The sequence below is a fragment of the Hyperoodon ampullatus genome (genome assembly GCF_949752795.1).
Source record: "Hyperoodon ampullatus genome assembly, chromosome: 15".
Taxonomy (NCBI): domain Eukaryota; kingdom Metazoa; phylum Chordata; class Mammalia; order Artiodactyla; family Ziphiidae; genus Hyperoodon; species Hyperoodon ampullatus.
The window spans coordinates 82,639,259-82,666,223 of NC_136928.1; the positions used below are offsets into that span (position 1 = coordinate 82,639,259).

The window sequence follows — 26,965 nt, forward strand, 5'->3', positions numbered from 1 at the left end:
CATCTGAGAGGAAGGCCTGGCCCACAGAGGCCCCCACACCGTGTTCCTCGTGGTCACAGAATCTTCGGAAGGATTGCTGAAAACTGGGTGAAATAGAGACGACTAGACGAGTAGGTTTATTTTAGAGAAGTTTCCTGAAAACTACAGCCTTTGAGTCCTCTTTTAGATGAAGAGGGGACCGTGGCCAGGCCTAGATAACATGGACGGGCCATGCCCCATGGCGGACACCACGTGGGAAGCAGGCCGCAGGTCTGTAGGGTATTTGAGACCTGGTGTATTATCTGGGAAACAGTTGAGGAATTAGGTTGGTGACCTGGGAAAGAAGGGGGCAGTTTAGTGTAAGTCCTTGGAAGTCAATCGGAGGAAAGTGACAAAAACAGTGTGTGAACAAGCTTCTTAGGTCACTTACAGGTGAGGTGGCTTCATTTAACAAACTAGCAGATGTTTATTGTATTCAGTTTTAAGGTACCTTGGAGATATATGAGGTAAAATGTCAAGAAGTATTAACTAAAGGCTATTCTTCTGTGGTTTGTAGTCTAGGGGCATAGGGTGTCTGTATGTATGTGTGTAGGTATCTGTCTGTATATGGGGGTGGGGTGGGTACATATACCACAAGGCATATATGATAGATTCCATCGCTTTTATGGATAGTAAGTACCCTAGCTGTTTAGAGGGAAGGAAATCCCTTTTGGTTGGGTTGACTAGAGGTGGCCCCAGTAGGAAAGTGTGCTTGGATTTGGGCTTTGAATGATGAAAGTTATTGCAGTAGTGACTGAAGCGTAATGGGGGGAGAAAATGCCTTCCTAGGTGTAGAAATGACATTAGCAAAACCAAGTTAGAAAGTGTGTGGTGTATTTGGGAATGACGAGCAAAGGCAAAGGGCAGGGGCGGGGTGGGCTGGAGAGAGGGGAAGAGGCCAGTAATAGAAGAACTTGAACAGCAAACTGGGGAAGAGCCTCATCCTCATTCTGTCTGTCCCACGTCAGGGAGTCAGGGAAGGTGGGTAAGGGTGGGGATGGCATGCTGAGAGCCACGCCTTGGGCAATGGACTTGCCCCTGGTGGACAGCAGGGGAGAGAGTGCAGGGAGCTTTTGCCTCCTTGAACAACGCAGGAAGCCTGGGTAGGGCCCTGCCACTAAGCGTGCTGGTCTGTGTGCGGAAAAGCCACTTACCTCACACTGCATCCCCTCTGAAGAACTCGCATGACATCTCAGAGCAGGGCCGCGCTTCACCTATAACCATATTAGACGAAAAAAGCGGGGACACAAGAGAAAAAAAATAGTGTTTCGTTAAGTTGGCACATATCAAAATTGAAATGTGTTGACTGTTTTAGAAGCTAAAAAGTATTAAAATAGTGGTTATTAGAAAGCACTTTTTTTCCTGAGAAGCCCTTCCCAATTTCCCCTAGTGAATGATGTGTGTAATTGCCATTCATTTTAATAAGTGCTCTTTGACCTAAGCTCCGTGTATAATAGCTGTCTTTCACAAATGCAGAGGTTAAAGAAGAGGAAGGATGTCTCCCTTCATCACAGTAGAAAAACTGATCAGGGAATGAACCTTATTTACGTATAGGCAGACATTGCGGATTCGGTTCCAGACCACGGCAATAAAGTGAATATTGCAGTAAAGGGAGTCCCACGAATTTTTCTGGTTTCCCAGTTCACGTAAAAGTTATGTTTACACTATTGTGTAGTCTAAGGGTGCAATAACATTATGTCTAAGTATACATACCTTAATGAAAAAATACGTATTGCTAAAACGTGCTAAGCATCATCTAAGCCTTCAGCAAGTCATAGTAATAACATCAGAGGTCGTTGATCACACAACACCATTACAAATATAATAATAATGAAAAAGTTTGAAGTATTACAATAATTACCAAAATGTGACACAGAGACAAGAAGCGAGCAAATGCTGTTGGGAGAATGGCTCCAGTAGACTCGCTCCATACAGGGCTGCCACGCACCTTCAGTTTGTAAAAAACGCGGTATCTGCGAAGCAGGATAAAGTGAAGCACGGTAAAACGCGGTGTGCCTGTACTAGAGTTTACAAAATATGATTTAAGGAGCTCTAGGAAGTGTCATTTTTAACTTTGGGGGGGAACTTTTAATTTTAATACCACTTCAAATCTACAGAAAAATTGCCAAGACCTCCTCTACGCCCTTTACCCAGATTCACACACTTTGCTCCCGTGCTTCCCCATTGCACTCTCCATATTTTTTGTACATACGTGTATTCGTTTTTTCTGAACCAGATCCAGCCTTTCCCATAGTAACAGTACCATTTTAGATGCCCACCAGCAACGTACGAGAGTTTTGCTTATTCCACATCCTTGAAACAGTTGATATAGTCAGTGTGATTTTATAAGCAATGTTAAAGGTAAATATTTTTGTTTATTTCAGGTGAGAAATAACTTTAGACATCATTTCCTCGAACCTCCCCAACTTAAGCTATTGTACGATGTCATGACGTGGATAGTGACTCAGATAGCGATAAGTTACACAGTTGTGCCCTTCGTTCTTCTTTCTGTGAAGCCATCATTCATGTTTTACAGGTAAGTGTTACTCTTAAAAATAAGCCATCGGAAATTTAAAACAAAGTTTTTTATTGAAATATAGTTGATTTACAATGTTGTGTTAGTTTCAGGTGTATAGCAAAGTGATTCAGTTATTTACATTTGTATGTATGTGTGTGTGTGTGTGTGTGTGTGTGTATATTCTTTTTAAGATTCTTTTCCATTGTAGGTTATTACAAGATATTGAGTATAGTTCCCTGTGCTGTACAGTAGGTCCTTGTTGGTTATCTATTTTATACATAGTAGTGTATATATTTTAATCCCAAACTCCTAATTTATCCCTCTCCCACCCTTTCTCCTTAGGTAACCATAGGTTTGTTTTCTGTGTCTGTGAGTCTATTTCTGTTTTGTGAATAAGTTCCTTTGTATCATTTTATTTTATTTTATTTATTTTTCATTTTAATTTATTTTTAAAAGAAAGCTTCTTGCTATTGGGTAGAATAGAAAAATAGTACCCTAGCTTGTTTCCTGCAGTTAAGTGCATTGTCAGTTACTTTTAAATCTTAAACCAAGCAGTCACAAGTTTATTTATGGAATGATTAACACCACTCAGACCTCCGATGAGAGTGTGATTTACAGTGAGGAATGTCAGCTGGGTAACCACTGCTTCAGATCTCTCAAAGGTTACACTGGAGAGCAGAGCTCTTCTTCCTACACTTGGATGTGAACTAGATCATTGTGGTGATCATTCCATGGTATATACATATATCGAATCATCATGTTGTACACCTGAAACTAATAATGTTATATGTCAGTTATATCTCAGTTTAAAAAAGAGAGAGACATCAGACTAGCTTTGGCCCACAAGCCGTAGTTTGCTCACCCCTGCTTGAGAGCCAAGGTTTAAGAGTTTAACTGTTAAAGCGGAGGCTTAAGAGTCACTAGGGATGTTTTAGGGACGGAAGTAAAATATATCCTCTGACAGTCACCAGTAACGGTTGGTAAAGTCTGTGGAACAAGAGTTCAGCTATAAGACTGCTAACTCCAAAAGGAAAGGGAAACTTAAAAAAGATGAACAATAAAGAATATGATGACGCAGTTAAAAAACAGCATAGCTTGTCCTTTATAACGAATTATTAATTCTCTTAATTTCTTCAGTCAAAAGATAATAAATTACTTGTATTTCATTTATTGGTTCCCTTTCCACTCTTTTATATTTCATTGGTACTTTGTCATCTCTACATGATAGAAATTATTGTTTTGAATTCCATATTTCGTTTATCTGTTTATCTTCTCTCCCTCCCCCACCAAATTCCATTCCCCCCATAGTAGATAGTGATATCCTTGAGATCAAAAACTATTTTCCATTACCCTAGCATTTAGAATGACAGCACAGAGTCATAATAACAATACAGGAAGACATAAGTAACTCCTGCTAAAGTGTCCATGTGAACAGAATTCTTACATATGTCTAAATGTGACTGAGCTATTGGTTGGATTTTCGGTCTCAGGTACCTTGTTCACAGGCACTGGCACTTACAGCTATAGAACCAGGAGGTCACATTTGGTTTATATTTAATTTGAGGCATGATACTTCTAATAATATCTTTACTAATGTGACCTTTATTTTGTGACAGTAACCATCAAGAAGCAATATTGCTTATCACTCACATCATTGGAATATTTGTAACTTAATTACGGACAGTAAATAGCAGGCAAGGCTAGTACTATCCCTTTACTACCTCCACAGTTTGCTCACTATTTGATTCTGTGGATTTGAGAGGTTTTTTTTCAGATCTCTGCAGCTATTAATAAGTACATTTTTGTTCTTGCTCTGCTTAGTCCTGGCCTTATGACCTTTACAAAGGAATGCAATATGATATCTAGTATGAGCACTTTATAAATACCCACTGGCATACATGGTTAGAGTTTCATCTAAGGGGGATGGGTAAAAGAATAGTGTAGGGCTTCCCTGGTGGCGCAGTGGTTGGGAATCCACCTGCCAATGCAGAGGACATGGGTTCGAGCCCTGGTCCAGGAAGACCCCACATGCCGCGGAGCAACTAAGCCCACACACCACAACTACTGAGCCTGCTCTCTAGAGCCCACGAGCCACAACTACTGAGCCCACACGCCACAACTGCTGAAGCCCGCATGCCTAGAGCCCGTGCTCCACAACAAGAGAAGCCACCGCAACGAGCAGCCAGTCGACACAACTGGAGAAAGCCCGCGCGCAGCAGCGAAGACCCAGTGCAGCCAAAAATAAATGAATTAAATAGATAAATAAAAGAAAAAAAAAAGAATAGTGTAGTAAATATACACATCCGAGGTGGGGCTTGTGACATTTTGACAAATGTCAAGTTAAGTCATGTTAATTATCAAAATTTAATAAAGTAAAGTTTTCCTTTTTTCTTTTAGCTCCTGGTATTACAGCCTTCACTTTGCTGGTATCTTAGTATTATTGTTGTTGCCGGTGAAAAAAACTCAAAGACGAAAGAATACACATGAAAACGTTCAGCTGTCACGATCCAAAAAGTTTGATGAAAGAGAAAATTCTTTGGGACAGAATAGTTTTTCCACAACAAACAATGTTTGCAATCAGAATCAAGAAATAGCCTCTAGACATTCATCATTAAAGCAATGATGGGGAAAGCACTCTGATGGCTATTTTTTGTATGTTAACAGAAACCAATCTTAGCACCTTTCAAGGGGTTTGTGTCTGTTGGGAAAGAGATCACGTGGGGGGAAATCGGACAGTTTTAGGTAGGGAATGCCCTGTATACCAGCTTGAAAATGGAGTGAAAGACCCCTCCCATGCCATGTCCCTGTGGGCCATGCCTTATCAAAAATGTTTCCATTATTTCAATGGGCACTCAGGACCTCAGCATATGTCCATAGGGTCATAGGTGTGCCCTGCTGCTGAATGTATGTTGTGTATCCCAAGGCACTGAAGAGATGGAAAAATAATTGCGTCAATCTAGATGACTGAGAAAAATTAACTTTTCCAAATGAATGTCTTGCCTTAAACTGTCTATTTCCTAAAATATTGTTTCCTAAATGGTATTTTCAAGTGTAGTATTGTGAGAACACTATTTCAATATTAGATGTTGTACGCTGCACAGGAATTCCGGAGGAATTTGAACAGGATATTTAAGACTGTGGATACTTTAAAATGCAATAAACATCTCAGTATTTGAAGGGTTTTCTTAAAGTATCTCAAATGACTACAGTATGTTGTGAAACTGTAAAGTGATGGATGCTAATTTCCTGGAGAGTTTAATTACCCTGTGTCAGGCAGAGAGCCCTTCAAGGAAGGATTTCTTCAACATAATTAAAGGTTGGTAATGTGATATTTTAAGCTATTTTTCTTTAAAAAAAAAAAAAAGGGAGAGAGAGAGAAGATGACAAAGGAAAGAAGGAAGACGTGAGTGAAGAAAGCACTGCGGGGGCCGGAGCCTGAGCCAGTGGCAGCTGTGACCAGCGCACACAGGTGTGCAGGGCAGGTGACCGATGCTCTGCAGAAGTGCGCTTCATCCCTATTTATCTGAGTTCTTTGTGATTCTGTAAGACATAAAAGTTTAATAACTTTTTATTACGTTGGACTTTTAAAAGAAATGTATCAAGCATAAATTATATAGAATGATAAAAGGATTGTGAAAATAATAGCGGGAGATTGCTTGAAGGTTTTGAAAGAGAAATCACTGAGTGAAATTACTCTCTAACTAATCACTTTTTTATCCTTGACAGTTTGCATTTGGGAAAGTTTTAGGAAAATGAAAACTTAAAGTCATTGGATCTGGACCACCTCTGTAGAGAATAATATGAATTAGCTTCCAAACTCTTAACTTCTCACATAAAAGTTTTGCCACTAACTCTTGTTAATGAGTTTCAGATTATTTAAGTAGAAAAATGTGCTTTTTTCTTATGGGCTGTTTTCACCATAATTAATTTCGCCTGACTTGCTGGGTATCTCCTTTAACCCCACAGTCTTTTGATGCTGTAGTAGCTGAAAGCAGAGGAGTGGCATGTGATGCCAGCCTGGCATCAGGGCCACGGCCGGAGATGATGAATCACGGGCGGAAAGGGAGAAGGGTGGGCAGGGCCTTCTGACTTCACTTTCCTGTGACCCATCTTTTGTGGAATTTATTTTCTTTTTTGCCTTAAATTTTTAAATGAAATGCAAATTGTCTATGATGAGTCTCTCTTTTTTTTTGTCATTAATAAATTTGCAAATGAAGTTAAGGACAGAACAGCTCTCTGGCTTAAGCTGTGTAGTAGTTCAGTTAAAGACGAAAGGAAAAGCAAATGTACTTGGAACTTTTGAGGTCTAATCAGCAAAAATATCAGTGTACCTTCCCAGAACTTTAGAAATAGCCTCCTCTTTGTTTATATGAAATGTTTTTATTTTTCTAAAGGTAATTTTTTTTTTCTCAACCTGATGATGTTAGCCATGCCCTGTTACCTCCTGGGAAAAGACGGATTGCTAAATAAATTTTCTGTTTTCCCATGCATTGAATTTAAGCAAACTGTGGAATGTGAGAGGCTAGAAAAGAATAATCATGGAAAGTATCTGCCCCCCACAATGTCTCCTCCATTTAATTAATGCTGCAGAGAATCTGATCACTATTAAGAAAAAGTAAACAAATTTAGAGGTTAAAAGACAAGTCTAGGCATGTCATAAGTGAAAACAAGAAAGTGCATTAAAAACTTCCTTTTTGTTCAGCCTACATAGCCATTAACAAATAATCATGATTTAGTTCTATTACCTGACTATTTTTGATTTCTCAGCCTATAAACCTAATATCACTGTTATCTGTTTTTCGCTCAATGAAGGTAATCATAGCACTACCATCTAGAAAGCAAGATGATTGATGAATTTTCCAATTACTTGGGAGATAATACCTTATATATACAATTTGACTGATTTCCATCCCCCTGGATTATCTAGGTTTTTTGTTTTTTTGTTTTTGTATGAAATGGGTTTTGAATAGCTTTTATTTAATTTTGGAGAAATTATAATCACAGGTATACAATCTAGGAGAAAACCTAAAGAAATAATTCTAATTCTCAGCTTGACCTTCCTCCTCAAGAAGAGACTTTTTGTGCTCTATAAACTGAATATATCTGCTTGGAGTGTTGTAAGGATTAATACTTTACTTCTAATTATAATAGAAGAATTGAAGACTGGTATATCTCTACTATGTTAAACTTAAAGGGATTCATTGTAATATGTACTTGCTTCTTTTTTAATCAACAGAATAGGATTCAGTGCATATTTATATTATTTCTCCACTCTTCAGTTGCCATGAAACCACTCCAGAGATGATCAATCAGCATCATATTTATATCAATATTTTTGGTTATTGTTATACTGCTCAGGGAAAAAATGAACAAAATACTTATTTTTCCCACAATTTTATTTTTTTGAAACAATAGCAGTTAATTTATTTTGATGTATCTCAGCTGTCACCATTTTACAACCCGCTTATTCTTGGTTTTTAAAATAAGCATTTATAATTGGAACTCAGGGTAACTGAAGAAATTTATTTAGCTTCTAAAATACCCAGCATAATAGAGAAGGTTTATTTGGCTTCCAAAATGTCCAGCCACCACTTATGCCTCCACCATACTTTTGCTTAAAAAGTATTTTTGTTACTGATTCCCACCATGTGTGATGTTCACATACAAGATTTCCACAGCTGCCAGTTTTGAGAAAAATTTTTCAGTAAGAAGAATGGTTTTAAAAAGTAGAGGTAACCCACATTGAAGCACTAATTGTCCTGGGAGGAGACCTGGATATTCATCTGGCTCAGTCATTAGTGAGCCTTGTGACTTGGACGAGTGACCTGTCCTCCAGCCGAAAGTTCCTTAATAAGCCCAAAGGGTTATAGTTCCAAAAGTTTGTGACCAGTTGTGTTTGTAATGAATGGAAACCATTAGCAAGGTCTGTAAGAGTCACGAACCGGGGCAGATTCACCATCAAGATTATCTTCGTGGTCACTTATTTTTACTACTTGAGCTCAAAGCCCTGACTTTTCAAAAGTTTTCTGAGGCAACCAGAAGGCATGCAGCATACCGTTTCTACTGAACACAGCCCTTGAAATGACTCTTTCATAACGAAATAGTCTCCACTGAAGGAAAATATTTTCTCTTTTTGATTTCTCTGCTTTTTTGGTTTCTGTTTGTGCTATGTAAAACTGAGGAATATATATGCTAAAAACTATGTTATATGAATTATCAATTTTACTGGACAGGGTTTACCACCATATAACTTCTCAAATATTATTTCATTCAAAGATATTTAAAGAATATTTAATTTAGTTATACCTTATTTTAAACTACAGAAAAAATTACTTTAAAATGTTGACATTAAAATAATTATAAAATTTATACTTTTATTCGAGGACTAGATTACACTTAGGACAAAAATCTTTCCTATTTAAAATGTATACCTTGTAAATTTTCATTTGTAAGTTCATGAACAACTCTGGACATTTGTGCTTTTTTTTTGTTTCCTTATTTTAAATTGTCCAAAATTATTAGTTTATTGATTTGAAGAGTTCTGCATTTTAGTTGAAAGAAAAAATTACTTGAGAGAATAATTGTTTCAGAATGGTGCCTATTATTGCTGTGTCAGTGAAGCATTTGTCCAGAGTTTTAGATATGATCCAGTATTTCTTAAGAGTTTTATTCAGCCACTAATAGTCCATCCTGGCTGACACTGAATACATCATATTTAACAGAGGTGCAGAATTCTGAGTAACACTGTGAAATGTAATCTTAACTGCCCTCCAGGACTTTAAAAAATTACAGGTAACCCGGTGTACATTTAACGAGTAGCTGATCGTTTAGACACTTAAATTAGATGCTGAAAGTTCTGCTTTCTACAGCCCTTCCTTGTAAAAGTGTTTGTATCAGTGCACACTCCTTATGCTAAAGAAAAAGATTTGCTTTAAAAAAAGAAATTTCACTCTGAAATATGGATTTGAAAGACTACGATGCAGAGGGTCTGTTAGGATGCAGAGGGTCTCTACCGTGTTTTCCTGCAGCACCACTTAGTCAAATCTATTTCTAGTAACTCATTACAGAAGAAAATTTTAAATGAAATTTTCCATGTTGGCATTTTGTAGGACTGCTCTTAGAATCAACAACTAAGCTGCTTTTTGAGCTCTTGTACAGAGGATGCAGCCAATTACATTTTACTTGGTGGGCTGCTTAATAAAGTTTTATATATGTTTTCAAATAATATTTATTTTAATAGCTTTTTAATATTATGCAAACCCCAGTAAAGAACTGACAAGCTCTAGAGGTCATTGATTGGGAAGACTTTCTGAAATGGAGCCTAAAGACACATTTTTATGCCAACTAATTTGTCTTGCCTTTAACGCTGATTATAACTGTCTTCTTTCAGTACACCTTTTATAAAGCAACAAAACAAAACAAAAGAAACCCCAGGACTGTATGATCTATAGATAAGATACAAAGATCCATGCAAAACCCCTGTCTAACTTCCTCAGTGACGGTAGCCATCTCTCCAGTCACATTTTATCAAATTTTGCTACTATAAAAAGAAATGGAAATGTAATGAAAAACCAGAAGTTACAGAGCAACATCAGTAGAAGGACTAACCATTTTCTTAATAACATGTTTGAAATGGAAAAAGTGACTGGCTGCCTTTTACTGGAGTCGTAAGTGACTGTATCCTGCCCAGTCTCTATTTTGGGTTAACTTTGAGAAGTTGACTTGTCAATATTCCTCTTTGTTTTTCCTATTAAAGGGCAAACACGTGTAAAGAGTTCGATAGACCTTTCAAATATGCTTCTTTTCCGATGTTAAGTATTTTTGGTTCTGTATCTATGGATTCGTCAACAAAGTACGTTTGCTCCTGACTTTTTAATCGCAGGAGAGAGGAATCAAACCAGCACACATGCTCCGTCTTCTGTCACTCGTCCGCACCTGCCTCCCCAAGGCCCAAGGGGCACGATGGAAAGCAGTAGGAATGAGAGTAAAAATAATTCCCGCGGAACAAGAGAAACCCTCCTCCATGCAGAGTGAAAACGTGGGATTTCATTCCTGCCCTCCTTTAAAGCTTGCATCTTGATCTCTGCGTAGGAGTAGTTGAACACTTACCCCAACACGAGGCGGGCCCAGCTCCAGCAGCCAGTATTCACAGCCCTTCATTTGCCTTCGCTGGGGGAGAATAGAACGTGGTGTCTGTGCTTTTTGTTTTTATGATTCCAAAATATTTTTTTAAAGATGTGTTATTTTTCGACAGATCCATAAAGTAGTTCCTGTTGTATGGTAAATTAAGATTACCACTATGTCAGTTACACTGTGATGTGATAATTTCATAACCACTTGTTTCTAGTCTGTGTCCTCAGAGCTGCACTGGTGGCTTACTGCTGGGTTTTAAAGATGTTTTTAACTGAACATATAAATGTTTTTTTTCTAATTTGTGTGTCTTTAAAACTGATTAAACAGTAGTTTAAAAATATATGTGTGTGTTTGCTGATTTCAGAGGCTTTAAATTCCATCTCTAGAACTGAATATCAGGCCTGTCTTGAGAAGCAATGGTCTTTTTTCATTGAAGGATTCTTCAGTTCAATAGTAATACTCTCAGGAGTCATTGACTTTTTAACTGGTTAAAAATTATTTAAAAGGGGCTTCCCTGGTGGCGCAGTGGTTGGGAGTCCGCCTGCCGATGCAGGGGACGCGGGTTCGTGCCCCGGTCTGGGAAGATCCCACATGCCGCAGAGCGGCTGGGCCCGTGAGCCATGGCCGCTGAGCCTGCGCGTCCGGAGCCTGTGCTCCGCAACAGGAGAGGCCACAGCAGTGAGAGGCCCGCGTACCGCAAAAAAAAAAAAAAAAAAAAATTATTTAAAAGAAACTGTTGTCACATTATAAACATTTTGGGAGGCAATTAGAAGAACCTTAGCTTAGTATATAGTATCTTGTATTCTCTCTTAAAACAGACTTGTAAAGTGAAGAGGGTGCTGACTGTCCTGTTACAAAGAAAACAAGTTGGCTTTCCCAGTCCTGCTGTTGGCGCTTTCACTGGCCTTGTTTATGGATCTGGTCTTTGCTGTTGAGAAGCTGAGCACTGGGACAGCCGCTCGGTTTCTGTACCATGATTACAGGCTTAAGGGACCTTTGGGCTGCACTTCCAGGCTCTTCTCGATGCTGTCGTGAACAGCTGTGGGGAAAACATCTTCTATTAACTTGTACTGTTGTACAAAGATGCTAGATGAACACGTATGAGCAAGTCCAGTTGTGGTGCTTTCTCACTGGAAGGCCTTAGACTTGATGGCAGATTTAAATGACCCCATATTGAGATTCATGATAGTGAGCCACGCCCGGGAGAAGCACGGGCCCAGGAGCCGCCTGGCAGCACAGCACTTCCGTGTGCTTGTCCCAACAGGCGTGACCGCGAAGGGAGCGTGATTCGCCCCACGGTAAGGAAGGCCAGGAGGCCAGGTGATAACAGGACTCCTGCTGTACATAGATGAACACTGTAAGGTGTTTCGTATTTTACGAAAGTCATTAAATGACTTCCAACCGAACGTGCTGGGCAACTAAAGAACAAATCACGGCTCTTGCCTTTGAGGAGCTAATAGTCACCATATAATGTGGTAAGTGCTTTATTAGAGGCAAGTACAAGGGTCTTGGGGCAATTAGAGGGGTGGGGAGCTCAGGAAGAGGCTCGGGTAGCTGCACAGAGCAGTTGGCCCTTGGGTTTGTGAGAAAGCATTTTACTGCACCGACAAAGAGCTGGGAGGTGAGCTAATTAGAGGAAGAAAGAAAAGCATACATCAACGATTTTATAGCGTTTACACAAGTAGAATAAAAGCAACAGGAGTCTGTGTCTTTATTCCTGTATATGTATAGCTGATTCACTTTGTTATAAAGCAGAAACTAACACCACTGTGAAGCAATTATACTCCAATAAAGTTGTAAAAAAAAAAAGAAAAATGAACATCCAACAGAAAAAAAAAAAAAAGCAATAGGAGTTATGCAAGTTTTGATCTACTGTGTGCCAACTACCTGTTTAACAATAACTTATCTTCCCCCAAGTAGAAAAAGGAATAATAGGAAAACATTGAATTTAGCCAATGTTTAAAAAATGAGACTTTACAAACTGTTTCAAGCGTACGGTTCAGTACAGAATAAAACAGACTCTAGTGCCCTCCGCTCAGATGGAACAGCTCTTTCTGCTTTGCCACATTAGGTTTAAAGTTTGTCTTTTGTTCATAGAAAGAACGTTACACGTGAGGCCAGTACACCTGCCCCAACCTCTGCCTTCCCCCTCCCTCCTTAGAAGTCACAACTACATCAATATGAGCCTTTTTTGGTAAGCTTTTCATTTGGTCACCTTTCTTATAAGCTTAGCTATGTGATTTTAAAAATAATTGTGTGCTCTATTTACTATAGTTTTCTAGGTGTTTATAGCAAGATGGGTCATGTTAGCTCAGTCTGCTGGTTGCTGGAATCAGACGTCAGCTCAGATTCTTAATGTCATTAAAAGATGGCATTTCTCTTTACTGGTAAAATCCTTTCTACTACGATGGATTTTTATTTTTCAGGTACGTTTTGTTTTGTGCTTGTGTCTTCTTTTTTTGTCACATCATCCCAAGTGATACCCATGGTGTCCGTTAGCACAGCCTGAGACTCCCGCCAGCAGAAGGGTGGGTCCGGATCCGCCAGCCAGGGCAGAGCTGGATGCACTGTGCCCAGGAGAGGGATGCCGCTCACTGGTTGCCGTCCCTTTTTGCAGGGTGAGCACGAGCACAGCCCTATAAAAACAGGCTTAGGATCTGAGCTTAGCCGCCAGCTGCTTACAGCCATCAGTGGGGAAGTTGGCTGCCTGGCACCTGGAGACCCCGGGCCCCGTGAGAAAAGGAGGCCCTGCAGGGGGGCCACCAGTCCCATGGAAAGCTGAGTTCCTGTTTCTCTCTCCACGCTTTTTTAATGCACGAATCATCAGCCTCAAGAAGAGGCTAAAGAAGAAATTCGCAAGTACTGGAAGTCCATCCCACGGTCCTGAACCTTTACTATAAATCTTCTGAAAAGAGTAGTCAGCACAGCACCCCGCTTCCTTAATTGTCTCCTACACTCTGCAAGGGTCATTTTTTGCCTGTTGCTGAATGTGATGCTTAGTTTTCCTTCTTTGCATCGCTCAATCTCTGCAGCATTTGGCTATGTTGACCACTCCCTTCTGGAGATTCTTTTCTCAGTGTCTGTGAAACTGTCCTTCCTTGCTTCTCCTCCTTCCTGCCTCTGGATGACCTAAGTCAGCCGAGACCCCTCGTCCTGGCCCCAGTTCACACACTTGTCTGTTCTCATAGGTCCTCTGTGCTGACCCTACCTTCAACACTGACTTCTGTCTCCTAACTTCCCCCCCCACCAACTCCAGCTAAATATCTGCACCCGGAAATCACAAGCAAACTCAGAACATCCAAAGCTGTGCGAAACGTGTGATTCCTCTCATAGTGCTCATGCCATTAAATGTCCTGAATGTTTCCCTCGTTACCCAAGTCGGAAGCCTGTGCAACACCCTCACTCTTCTCACTCTTTCTTCCTTACCCACCATCACGTGTCGCCAGCCCCGGTGTGTCCCGTCTCCCAGACAACTGACTCCATCTCGCCGGCCTTCCCTCCCCATTCCTCACCTAGTTCATGGCAGGGACCTCCCAACTGGTCCTGCATCCTCCAGGCATGTCATTCTGTGACGTGAAGCCTCGAGTCATCTCTCTAAAGTCAACAAATCGGGTTTTTATTTTCCTGCTTCAAAAATGAAACTGTTAACCAAAGCCTTTGTGATAAATTCAAACTCGTAAGTATGGTGGAGAAAAACTTGCCCTGATCTAACCCCTGCTTACCCTTCATCATGCTTCTCTCTCCTGATTTACACCCCTCCCAGTACACACATGCTGCCGTAGATTGAATCTGTCCCCCTATAATTCATGTTGAAATCCTAACTCCAAGGTGATGGTATTTGGAGGTGGGGTTTTGTGGATGTGATAGATCATGAGGGGAGGCCCTCATCAATGGGATTTAGTGCCCTTATAAAAGACTCCAAAACGATCTGAAAAAGAAGATATATAGATATATAGATATATATCTATATATCACTTTGCTGTATACCTGAAACTAACACAACATTATAAATCAACTATACTTCAATCAAAAATAAAATTCAATTAAAAAAAGACCCCTGAGGGCTTCCCTGCTGGCGCAGTCGTTAAGAATCAGCCTGCCAATGCAGGGGACATGGACGGGATCAAGCCCTGATCCGGGAAGATCCCACATGCCATGGAGCAACTAGGCCCGAGCACCACAACTACTGAGCCTGTGCTCTAGAACCCGCAAGCTACAACTACTGAGCCCACGAACCACAACTACCAAAGCCCGCGCGCCTAGAGCCCGTGCTCTGCAACAAGAGAAGCCACTGCAATGAGAAGCCTGCGCACTGCAATGAAGAGTAGCCCCCGCTCGCCGCAACTAGAGAAAGCCTGCGTGCAACAATGAAGACCCAGCGCAGCCAAAAATAAATAAATAAAATAAATAAAGTTATTTTAAAAAAAATGAAAAAGACCCCTGAGAGCTCCCTTGTCCCTTCTACCATGTGAAGATACAGCAAAATGTTTGCAGTCTGCACCCTGGAAGAGGTCTCTCACCAGAATTTGACTATGCTGGCACCTTGGTCTCCAACTCCAAGCCTCCAGAACTGTGAGGGATAAGTTTCTGCTGCTCAGAAGCTGCGCGGTCTCTGGTACTTTGTTGCAGCGTCTGAACAGACTAAGGCAGCTTATTGTTCCAAATACACCTCAAGCCACGCTGGGTAATCATACTTCCTCCAGTCCCTCTCCCTTGCCTCCTACCTGCTGCTCCTTTTACCCAGAATTACCATCTACACCACATCCTCCCCACCTCTCCCCTCCAGCTAACTCCTGCTTCATCATTGGGATGCAGCCTGATTGTCACAGCCAGAAATGTTCAGTGAGCTTGCGCTATATGCCAGGTACTAAGATGAATGCTAAGCATCAAACAGATGCTTTTCTCTAGGCAGCTCTTCCTGAGCCCTCCCGTCACAGGTTCTCTATTCTCATATGTACCTTACGCTCACCGCACAGTGCTGTAATTGTTAATATATAATATATATTTGTTCAGAGTTGCACAATCAAAGAAGGAAGTAGAGTGATGAATGCAGAACAATATGCAAATTCATAATTATCTGATATTTACCCCAGACTCATAAACTAATTCCTTTAGCTGCAGGACCTCCATTGCCAAGGGCCGTCATTACCATCAACTTGTGGTTGATGTAGGAATAGATCCCCAAAGTCTCCACATTGTGTGGTAGAGACACAAACTAAGATGCTCAAGTCCTTGAGGCCACATTGAAGGCACGAGGACCATGTACATCCCAGGTATGGGTATAAACAGAATCATTTAGAAAATCAGTCATCGTTATGCATTTGCTAAACTGAAGCAACTTATACTACTTGATACTAATAAATTGCCTTTCACACAAAGCAACAAGGTTTTGTGGAATTTGATTAATTTTAGAAAATCTTCAGTGTGGCCAAAAATAAAAACCTTAACACTAAGACCGAAGGTGTTTTGTAGGCAAGATTAAATAGTTTCTATCCAGACCTTCAGATTAGGGATTATTTCATCGGTTCCTCCACACCCACACTAACTGATCGTCCCCCCGCCTTTATATGAGGCACATCGTAGCTCGTAAATGTATTCAAATAAGTCAAACAAACACCCATCATTCTGTCACTGATAACCGATTTTAATATTCTGGGGTATTTCTAGTCTTTTTTCCTGTTGCTAGATAAACGTGTGTATTTGCAAAATAATTTTGTAACCTTCATTTTTCACTGATATTTTGTACCTCTTTCCTTATTTCGCCTATTAAGTTTACTTAGAGGGGCAACAGCAAGAAGAAAAGAGAGAAATGAAGGATGTAGTTAATACGCAGATTAAATAAACCACATGTTCATTGAAGCCTACTCCAGCCCATAAAAACAGAAAATCAGTTGTCTGGTTCATTTATCAATGAATTTGAAGCAGGAAGAGAATAAGTCACATCTGCTTCTCTCCCTTTATACTGGTTCATAGTATTTTCCTGAAAGTACTTTTCTTTCAGGGGCACATTAGGCCATATACAGATAAAATCATTTAAAACTCTTATAAACTTTCATCAAGAACAGAAAAGTGGATAATGGAATGGTTCAAGATAGATCCAATATAAGGAAACAGCCCAGATGACTGTCATCTGACTTCCTGAATCAGTTTGCTCGGGGAGAGACTGACTAATAATGAAGAACTAAGGAATTTTATGCCAATAATCATGCGCTCCTGACGTTTTATTCCATTAGAAATACGGACCCATAAACCACAACGTGAGTAAATATTTTTAGCATATGATGGTGCAACTTCCTGTGTGAATGGCTAAACAATTTGAACTTCATGCCGCCACCGTGGGTACATCGAAGTGTCGTTTATGTCTGGAGTCATAGCATTTCAACATGTTTACGTTTGCCAAGTCATCTCCGTTTTCATCACTATTGAAAATAGAAAGCTTGCTATCCCCCTGCAGCTCTGGACACCCATCTTGCACTCCCCTCCCCAACTCCCCCAAACCTGCCACTCTCCTGGGACACATGGCACGTTGTTGGTAAAATCTCTCCTATCTCCTCTAGCTCCTTCCTCTACCTTGTGCTCTAAAGAAAACCCACGTCTCTCCCAGGACGTGACATCCCTTGCTGACCTCCCAAGTAGTAGCTGGTTTCCCTCGCTCATCACCGGGCCTGGAGGTAGGGCAGGTGCCCTCCCTCCTGCTCACTGTCACATGCAGACAGTGGTCCCTGCTTTCCTCCTAAAATACTGGAGTTCAGAAGCGCGTATCATCGCTCTTTCCTGCCTCCATCTCCAGACTTCCCTGGGTAACTCCCCACTAGAAAAGATTAGAGCCTGATTGCTGTCTCTCTCCAACACAAGGCCCTTGATGATGTCAATATCCTCAGAGAAGAGCCTGCCAACACCGGCCTCCCAGCTCCCTGGCCTGCCCCCCGACCTTGTTATCACCAACGGTCTCCATTTCTAGCACTCCACTCCCAACTCCCTCCAACTTGCCTTCTCACTTCCTCTAGTAGACAGACTCCATCAAGTCTTTGACGCCACCACTCATGCTTATATTCTGGTGATCTTAGCCCGTGTCCTTAGTCCTCCCTGCCCTGCTTAAGCTCTCTGCTCTGTAGTCAGTTTGTGGTAATGCTACTGCTACAGCCCTGTAGACTGCTACAGGCTTCTGTCCTAAAAGCACGGGGATTCTGATGAATTCTATATTGTGTAATTCAGCAAAAAATAAGAATGAAGTAAGTGCCGAATCACTGTAAAAAAATTACATATATTCTGAAATAAAAAGTTTATTTTATATATGTATATAAAATAGTTTAGATACATAATAAACTTAATTTTAGGATAGTCTTAGATTTACAGAAAATGTGGTGAAGATAGCACAGAGTTCCCACATATCCCCACAGTGTTTCCCAGTCGTTAGCATCTTACGTTAGTGTGTAAGTTCGCCACAGCTAATAAACCAGTGCTGAACAAGGGCCACACTTTATTCAGATTTCCTTAGCCTTAGTTTTTTCCTAACGCCCTTTTCTCTCCCCAGATGTCTTGCAGGACACATTAGTGGTCATGTCTCCTTAGGCTCCTCTTGACTGTGACAATTTCTCAGACTGTTCTTGTTTTTGGTGACCTTGACAGCTCTGAGGACTAGTGGTCAGGTATTTTGCAGAATGTCTCTCCATTGGGAATTTGCCTGAAGTTTTTCTCCGAAACATATTCTGACAGGAGAGAACTTCCTTTTTGAGACGGTGTAGATCTTCTGCTTACAATTTTACCTGCCTAGTGTTAGAAGTCACGTTTAGAGACCAGCTTCTGGCTCCATCTGTTACAGACCTTGTCTTCCATCTTCCAGATGCTTCAGTGCTGGGTATCCCAGGACATCTTGTTCCAAATGCACCCAGAACCTGACTTTCTTTCCTTCCACTACTAGGTGCCCCTGTGCAAGCTGTCACCTTTCACTTGTGTTACTACAAAAGCCTCCTAAAGGGTCTCCTATGTCCCTCCCTTGTTACCCCTGAAGGTCCATTTCGCACACAGTAGGTAGAATGAGTTTTCTAAAACAGCTCAGTTGTGTTCCTTCTCTGTCAAAACCCTATTTTCACCTGCAGTAAAATTCATCTTTGTTGTCGCAGAAGAGGCCCTGCCCTCTGGGGTCTCACCTCCTCCTTTCCCGTCTCTCTCATGCTGCTCCAGCCACCCTGCCCTTGCTGTTCTTTGAACACGCCACGCACATCGCCACCTCTGCGGCTGCGTACCTACTGTCCCTTTTGCTTGCACTGTTCTTCCTCCAGGTGGCGCACTTGAACCGCTGCTCCTCCAGACAGCGCCTGGCTTCTGCGCCTGCGCACCTAACCATCTTCTGCACGTTCCCTTTCTCCATGGCACCTACCTCTGTTTGATGACTAGAGCTGACTCGTTGGCTTGTTGTCTGTCTTCCGCATTGGCATATAAGGTCCATGAGGGGAGATGGTAGGGATTTTATCCTCACTGCTGTATCCCTGGCATCTAGAAGGGTGCTGAGTGAAGCTTATAGTGGCTCATTCACTTATTCAAGACGCATCTGGCACATAACAGGGGTTCATGAATTTGGGTGAGTAAAATGAATGAGTGAGTGAATGGAGCCTGATCCTACAATTGAAAGCCACTACTGATATTCCTGGTATATCCCTAAGTAGACATCCTGTAGCTTTTTCATTATTTTCTTGTGAGTAATCTCCTAGTAGGTCTCCAGGGGGTTCTGTTAGCTGGGGTTACCAAAGTTTTATACTGACTGCACATAGCTTCAGGCTTAGTTTTCAGATATCTTGATACACTGCTATTTGGCTGGTATTATCTACTTTTCTTTACACCCCTCCCATACTCTGGTTATATAACTATATTTGTCATTTTTTGACTATACCTCACTCACATTCTTGCTTAATAATGCTTCTACCTGCTGGAAGAACCAGCTCAAATCTTATCTTGACTGAGAAGTCTTCCCAGCTTCCTCCAAACTGTAGTTACTCTCTTCCTTTTCACAGCATACATCAAAATATACAGAGTGAAGCATGAAGAGAAAAAAAAGAAAACACAGAGAAGAGAGTCAGAGCTGTAGAAGATATGGTGAAAAGGTCTAGCCTATGAGTGATTGGAGTCCCAGAAGGGGAGAAGAGAGAATGTTAGAGAAATGTCTGATGTTGATGAAAAGTGTCAGTTACTGTGAACTTTACGGATAAACAGTGGAAACTCAAAGGGCCAGGAAGGGTAATCCCAGAAAATATTACAATTTATTGTAAAGTGATAGTAATTCAGACAGTGTTGTATTGGCTCAAGGATACCCAAATGCATCGATCAATCAAGCTGAAGTCAATTTAACTTAATAAAGAACCACTTGGTAGGCAATTTGGAAGTAGAGGAGAAAAGATTTAATACTTCATAAGAAACACATGGAAAAGCAGCTATCTTTAGGATAAATATTTTAATTGAAGTACAGTTAATTTAATGTTGTATCAGTTTCAGGTATACAGCAAAGTCTTTCAGTTATACATATATATGTGTGTATATATATAAATATATATATATATATAAGTATATATTTATTATTTTTCAGATTCTTTTCCCTTACAGGTTATTACAAGATATTGAGTATAGCCCTGTGCTATACAGTGGGTCTTTGTTGGTTATCTATTTTATATATAGTAGTGTGTATATGTTAATCCCAAACTCCTAATTGACCCCTCCCCCCAAATGTTGGTTTTAAAGAAAGCTATAGGTTATATGATTAGAATCATTAGTAACAGAGGAGTTGAATTTAATGCTCTGTTAAGTGATGTGCTATCCTAAATTTCTAATGTATCTTTAGCAAGAAAAACTGCTTGATAATTTAAAATATGAAAAAATAACACTACAGTTCATGATTAAGGTAAGAGACAGGTGTAATTCCAAAACATATACCAACTAGCAGATCTGAATTACATAGTTTTTATGGCACAATAAAATTAAACATTAATTCATAGTCTCATCCAACTGAAGGGGTTTAAAAAATCAACCAGTGCACCGAATGCAATATTAACTATCCCTTTCTTTTCCAGCTCTTGTTCCCTTTTACGGGAATCCGTGCTGATGAGTGAACTTTGGCTTCAGAGGCTAGGAGGGGTTCAAGGTTCCAACTTAGCTAGAACGAGATGCTGAGATCCTGGAAACAGAAAGAGTTCCACATTTTCAAGAAGGGAACAAAGCGCTAGACCTCTTCCTAACTTAAGGTTGCCCTAAAAATGCTTTTGATATAAAACTCAAAACGAGTACGGTTGGGTGTCCACCTTGAGTAGGATTTCCTGACCATGTAACGCCCGTTCCCACCTCCTGGTCGATATAGTTCCCCTGACCCCTGCTTACTCTCCTCGTTGCTTGGAGGGCTTTGCTCTCCTCCCACCAATCCCCAGACACCGCTCCCTCTTCTGAGCTACCATGTCCTTGGGGCTTAGCCTATGCCATCTGGAGCTGATAATATTGTCTGTTAGCATATTACCCATCTCCCTAATTGGATTGAACTCTCATCGCGGGGCCCCGAATCTTCAATCTCTGTTAGTGAGTAAGAATTTGGCAATTTTTTGTAAATTAGTATTTTACTTTTATTTATTTATTTATTTATTTATTTATTTATTTATTTATTTATTTATTTATTTATTTACTGGCCATGCCACGCGGCCTGCGGGATCTTAGTTCCCCCACCAGGGACTGAATGTGGGCCCACGGCAGTGAAAGAGCCGATTCCTAACCACTGGACCGCCAGGGAATTCCCAAGAATTTGATGATCGAAAAGCGCTTTTAGAGAGACTAAAACGGCCACGGCAAGGCAATGGGTTGGCAACACCAACACGTGTCTGCCCTGCTGGTAGTTTCGTTTGACTTACGTTGAGCTTGTTAACCTCTAAAACCCAAGGTCGTTTTTATATTGATTCAGTTATAACTCTTTCTCTTTCTTCCAACTCTTTGTCTGACTCTTTTTCCACCACTCCCTGCCCGCCCCCCACTTGAAGGCAGGGTTTTATATTTGCCCCTCTTCTGTTGCCTCTCAAATCTGTTCTTAACTCTGTCCGGGAGTGTGTTCCTTTTCTTTCTGACACCATCCCAGGGTTGAGGAAATGTCCTTCCACCTGTTTTTTTTTTTTTTTTTTTTCTTTTTCTGCGGTACGCGGGCCTCTCACTGCCGCGGCCCCTCCCGCCGCGGAGCACAGGCTCCGGACGCGCAGGCCCAACGGCCACGGCCCACGGGCCCAGCCGCTCCGCGGCACGCGGGATCCTCCCAGACCGGGGCACGAACCCGCGCCCCCCGCATCGGCAGGCGGACCCCCAACCACTGCGCCACCAGGGAAGCCCCACCTGTTTTTTATGTAGCAGGAACATGCTGATTAAATGAGTCAGGGAGGAGATTGGCAAAGCTATCAAGAGAAATGATAGCGACAGCCCTCACTCTTCAAGGCAAAAAATGACATCTTAGGACCCTCCCTGTTACCCCTCCCCTTCTCAATAAGAAATGTTTAAAATAATGACTTTCGTCCATAAAGTGTTTGTTTCAAATCTCTGTTTAAGATGTCAGGGAACTCTGAGTGGTAAATTAGGGGAGATCTCTCTTCTTCAAATATTTGTGTTTTCCAAATACTTTATAATGAACACATACTCCTTTCAGAGTCAGAGAAAAACATTTTTTAAAGCAAGATGGTATGTGAAACATCTTAAGATTTCCGTGGAAAATCTGATGTACAATGAAACTGAAACCATGTAAAAAGATTGGACTGCGGGCTTCCCTGGTGGCGCAGTGGTTGAGAGTCCGCCTGCCGATGCAGGGGAAACGGGTTCGTGCCCCGGTCTGGGAAGATCCCACATGCCGCGGAGCGGCTGGGCCCGTGAGCCATGGCCGCTGGGCCTGTGCGTCCGGAGCCTGTGCTCCGCAACGGGAGAGGCCACAACAGTGAGAGGCCCACATACCACAAAAAAAAAAAAAAAAAAAAAAAAAAAAAAAAAAAAAAAAAAGATTGGACTGCTGAAATCATCATCCCAATATGCTGATACTGTTGAAAAAGATGAAAGCGTGATTAAAATTACAGTTTTCGTGGGGAGAGTGGTGAGGAATGGAAAGATAACTCATATTTTTCCTCCTCCATAATACATGACAAGTAAAAAGACAGACTCTTGAAGTGATTTGAGTGATTCTGCTGAAGCAAGAAACCCTTACGATGCCTCTGCCAGAAAGATTTAGGCGAGCTGCATAAACCATAAAAAGACCAATGAAAGTGGAGAGAGTGATACATTTGAAACAAGACTGAGGAGAAAGCATCTCAGTTCTATTTTACAGCAGTCATATCATCACAAGATGAGAGTCTGAGTCCATAAATATGAAAGGAGTCAACAGTATTTGGCAGAAGTTGGAAAATATTTAATTTATTAAATGTAACCATAATGTAGATAAAGAAGAATGGGCTACAGTGGGATCAAAAAGCTACTTTAAACAAGGTCCTACTGTATAGCACAGAGAATTATACTGAGTATCCTATGATAAACCATAATGGAAAACAATATGAAAAAAGAATGTATATGTATGTATAACTGAATCACTTTGCTGTACAACAGAAATTAACACAACATTGTAAATCAACGATACTTTTAAAAAAAGTAATTAAAAAAAAGCAACTTTATTTTTCCTCAGGACAGCTCCTGTCTGTAAATGCTCTATCTCTTTCTTGTTTCCCAGACAAAATTTCTAATAGGTCTCATAATTTTTGTAATTTTTCTCATTACTCTTGGATCATTGAATATCACCTAGTCACGTTTGGTCATTAAACATTCTCATTTTAGTAATGAAATGCCTGGCCTGGACTACTAATAAAACCCCGAACGTAAGATTTCTCCCGTCCCCAGTTCAGACCTGCAATGTTGGGGGGACCCTAGCTGATAACCCTATTCCCTGCTCCAGGGCTTCTCCCCTTTCCTGCCATCCTTGAACCTGATCCTTCTCTCATCTTCCATTCAAACCTTTGCCAAAGGAAAGCCTGTTTCTAGTAGCTCCTTTCCAGCCTGAAAGGACAAATTGTACACCGAATATCTTCAGAGTTTTTATCGGGGAAGAAGTGGGGAGGGGATTCAGGTAGTGTGGCTGATGGTCTTAGTGTCTGGGACTCAATGTCCCACTTCTAGATGGGGATTTGCAAAGTCCTTGACGGAGAAGACCCCATCTGCGGCGCAGCGGTGCTTGGGACCACCTAAGCTGGAGGACCACTGCTTCCTGTCCCCACCGCCCCCCCGCCCCTGCTTTCTGTTATATTCCAATTGTCCCCAAGAGAGGCGTTCTGGTCGTGCTGGTTCACTGCTGCTCAGTGTGGCTCACCCCTGGTGGGCATGAGCCGACCTAAAGCCTCCTGGACTTGCTGTGGAGAGGCTAGCTCACCGACCAGGCGTTGCTTCCTGGAGTTACAGAAATTACCGGGTGAAGCGGCTGGGGGTGGTCACGGTGAGGCGGGCTGGAACGGTGAGGACTGTCACGGGGTCAGCTCTCTTCTCAAAATAGGGGAAGCACTTAGGGACTCTCTTCTCTTCCATAGGGGAAGCACTTAGGGAATCAAGACCCCTTCTCCCTGAGCCACCGTTTCATAGCCGACACACCTCAGTGAGATCTTGCAGGGCCCAGTCTCTGATATGTAATCCACATTTTCCCTTTGTGTCCCCAAGCTCATCCAGAAAGGCTGTCAACATCCCAGGGGAAGAGTAAATCTCTTGGAGAGTAGCTCAGAAGGTCAAGAAACTCAAAGACAAGGTTTAATGTACAGACAACTTTCTTGGAAGAAGAGCAACCCAGATTTTCCCCAGTACTAGGAATCCTGTAAACAAATTTAACCATTGTGGGATGAGTGCAGCTTTTTCACACATGGTCACCCAGAGGTGTCAGGAAGTGTTGGAAGTCTCATCTCATTTTTAATATTTTTGCCCAGGGATTCTTAACCACTTTTGTGTTATAGTCGTTTTTGGCAGACAGGTAAGACCTACGACTGCCTTCTCAGAATGTGTTTAAATAGATACAAATAAAATCAATATGATTAAAAAAGACACCAATAATATTGAAATACACTCATTAAAATATTTTAAAAACAACCCCCCACTCCCAAAATAACAAGAACAAAAAAGAAAGCCTTTCAAATGCCTTGCTGACGATTCAGATGGCTCCTTATGATGAAAGCACTGGCTCCCACGCTGGGGCCATAGGTCCCCGTGAAACCACAGATTCCAATTCCCATGTTGCTTTCACAATCAGTGGCTACTAAAAGGCCACCTGCTATACTGTGTAGGTCCTCAAAAACCTGCTCGACACTGAAAAGGGATATTCATATCTGCTATCACCGATTTGGACACAATGGGACAAAAACCACGTCTGAGAATGATGTTTCATTGGAATCAGCTGGGAAGATATTTTAAAAATCCCCAACAAGAGTCGAGTTTTGATTTTTAAAAAGATCTACAGATGATTTTGATGTGCCAACTTTGGGAACCATTGAAAAGTGTCTGAAATGGATCACTCTGGCAACTCACGGAAAAAGCCAACAAGGAGTCAACATGTGGCTCCATCAGATGCTGGTGTGGCATGCATGGACAATGAGAGGACTCCCCAAAGCGTGTGACGAAGTCATACATGGTGCACTTTCTTCCTTCAAGGCTTTCCAAGGCCACACACTGCTCTAAACAGGGTGAGGGAAGCTGGTGTGGAATAAGAATGGAGTGAACCTTATAGTGGGGGAGAGACATGGAAACAGGTTAAATATGCTTTAACACATACTTTTGGAATACCTACTGTGCCCCAGGACTGTGGAGTAAGAAGGTGAATACAGACGATGGATGATTAACTCTGGTTGAGGTCATGCAGAAAGCTACACAAGAGGGGACTGCTTAGGCTGCCTCTTAAAAGACAAATAGAATTCACCTGTTGGACTCAGCTGGACAAGAGGCAGGAAAGAATATCCAGGGGAGAGGGAACAACGCTTTGGAAACAAAATGGAGATGAGAGAGAGCATGGCCCAATGTTCCAGGAACCGAACTTGCCAGCCTCGGGTGGGGGCAGGACGGGAGGAGAGTGGTGGACAGGACAATGGCACGAAGTCTGGCAGGGGCCAGCTCCAGAGGAGCCTTGCCTCTTAAGTACTATTTGGGAATCTCTTCTGTGGAAATGGAAGGCTGAGGAGGAATTTAATCAAAGAAGGGACATGATCCCCAGTCTCCTGGGGAGACGGTTAGTGGGGCGCCAGCAGAGGCAGGAGGGGGAGTTGGGGGCTTTTGATATGTAGTCCTGCTGGGGAGCTTCTGAAGCCTTTAAGCAGCTCATGGGTGATGAAAGTGGCTGCAATCAGGCGGTGTGGGCTGACTGGACATTAGGCAGGGGCGGAGGAGGAGGTGCGTGACTTCCCAATTCCTGCCTCGGCGGATGGGGCAGGAGGCAGGTCCCCCGACAGTGTCAGGACAGGAGGATCACACCAGGTTGCGGGGGCGGGTGACGAGTCCAGCTTTGAGCTGAACTCTGGAAACATTAACCAGTTTGAAGGGAGGTGAAATCTGAGAGGAGCAGCTAGAGAAATGGGAGGAAAACGAGGAGAATCAGAGTCACAGAAGCCGAGGGAAGGGAACATTTCCAGGAGGGAGTCGCGAGGGAAACTGTGAGTGGAAACGTGGTCAATCACATTTGGCCGCCGGCAGGTCAGAGGTTCCTTCTGCAGAGACCCGGGTAAGGCCGGGCTGCCGGGCTACAGAGGCGGGGGTGAGGAAGCGGGGGAGGCGGTGGGCTCTCTGGGCCGGGAGATTAGATCCCACAGGTATTCTGGGTTCAGGAGGACGGGATTTCAGCTAGCCTCCATTCGCAGTATGTTTGCAGAGTCGTTTGAAGTTATAATTGCGGTTTATTTCTCTGCATAAGCTTTGATGATAATGGTGAACTGGGATAAGAAACTCGCCATAATATGAAGAGTGACACTGAAGATGAAGAAAATATTGCCTGGGGCGCTTGCCAAAATACGCCAAAATTTGGAGGCCAGAGAGAAGGTGCCGAGGGAGGCAGGGCTGGGTGACTCGCTTTCCTCTCCCCAGCCCGCCTACCCGCCATTGCTCCCGCTGGCGCCGGCAGCCCCACCCAGCCCGCCTCCTTCGGGCTCCCCAGGCAGACACGGGGCGTGGCTACCCGCCGCCCCGCCCCTCAGCCCGGGTCACGTGATCTGTCAGTTTGCGGAGACGTGGGGGAAAATGGCCGCCGGCTGTGGTGAGGGCGACGTGCTGAAAGCCGAGGTCTCTCCC

At 42.2% G+C, this 26,965-nt stretch overlaps 1 protein-coding gene across 2 annotated transcripts in view; it reads left to right on the forward strand.

Annotated features, from left to right (window-relative positions):
* MBOAT2 (membrane bound glycerophospholipid O-acyltransferase 2) overlaps window positions 1-5,159 on the forward strand; it is a gene marked incomplete at both ends in the record, with an annotated part of 106,826 nt that extends 101,667 nt beyond the window's left edge. For both annotated transcript variants that reach the window (XM_079721091.1, XM_079721092.1), the window contains 2 exons: window positions 2,403-2,554; window positions 4,934-5,159. In XM_079721091.1, the coding sequence (XP_079577217.1) occupies window positions 2,403-2,554; window positions 4,934-5,159 (378 nt within the window). The remainder of the gene's footprint in view (window positions 1-2,402; window positions 2,555-4,933) is intronic.
* Between the last annotated feature and the right edge of the window lie 21,806 nt (window positions 5,160-26,965).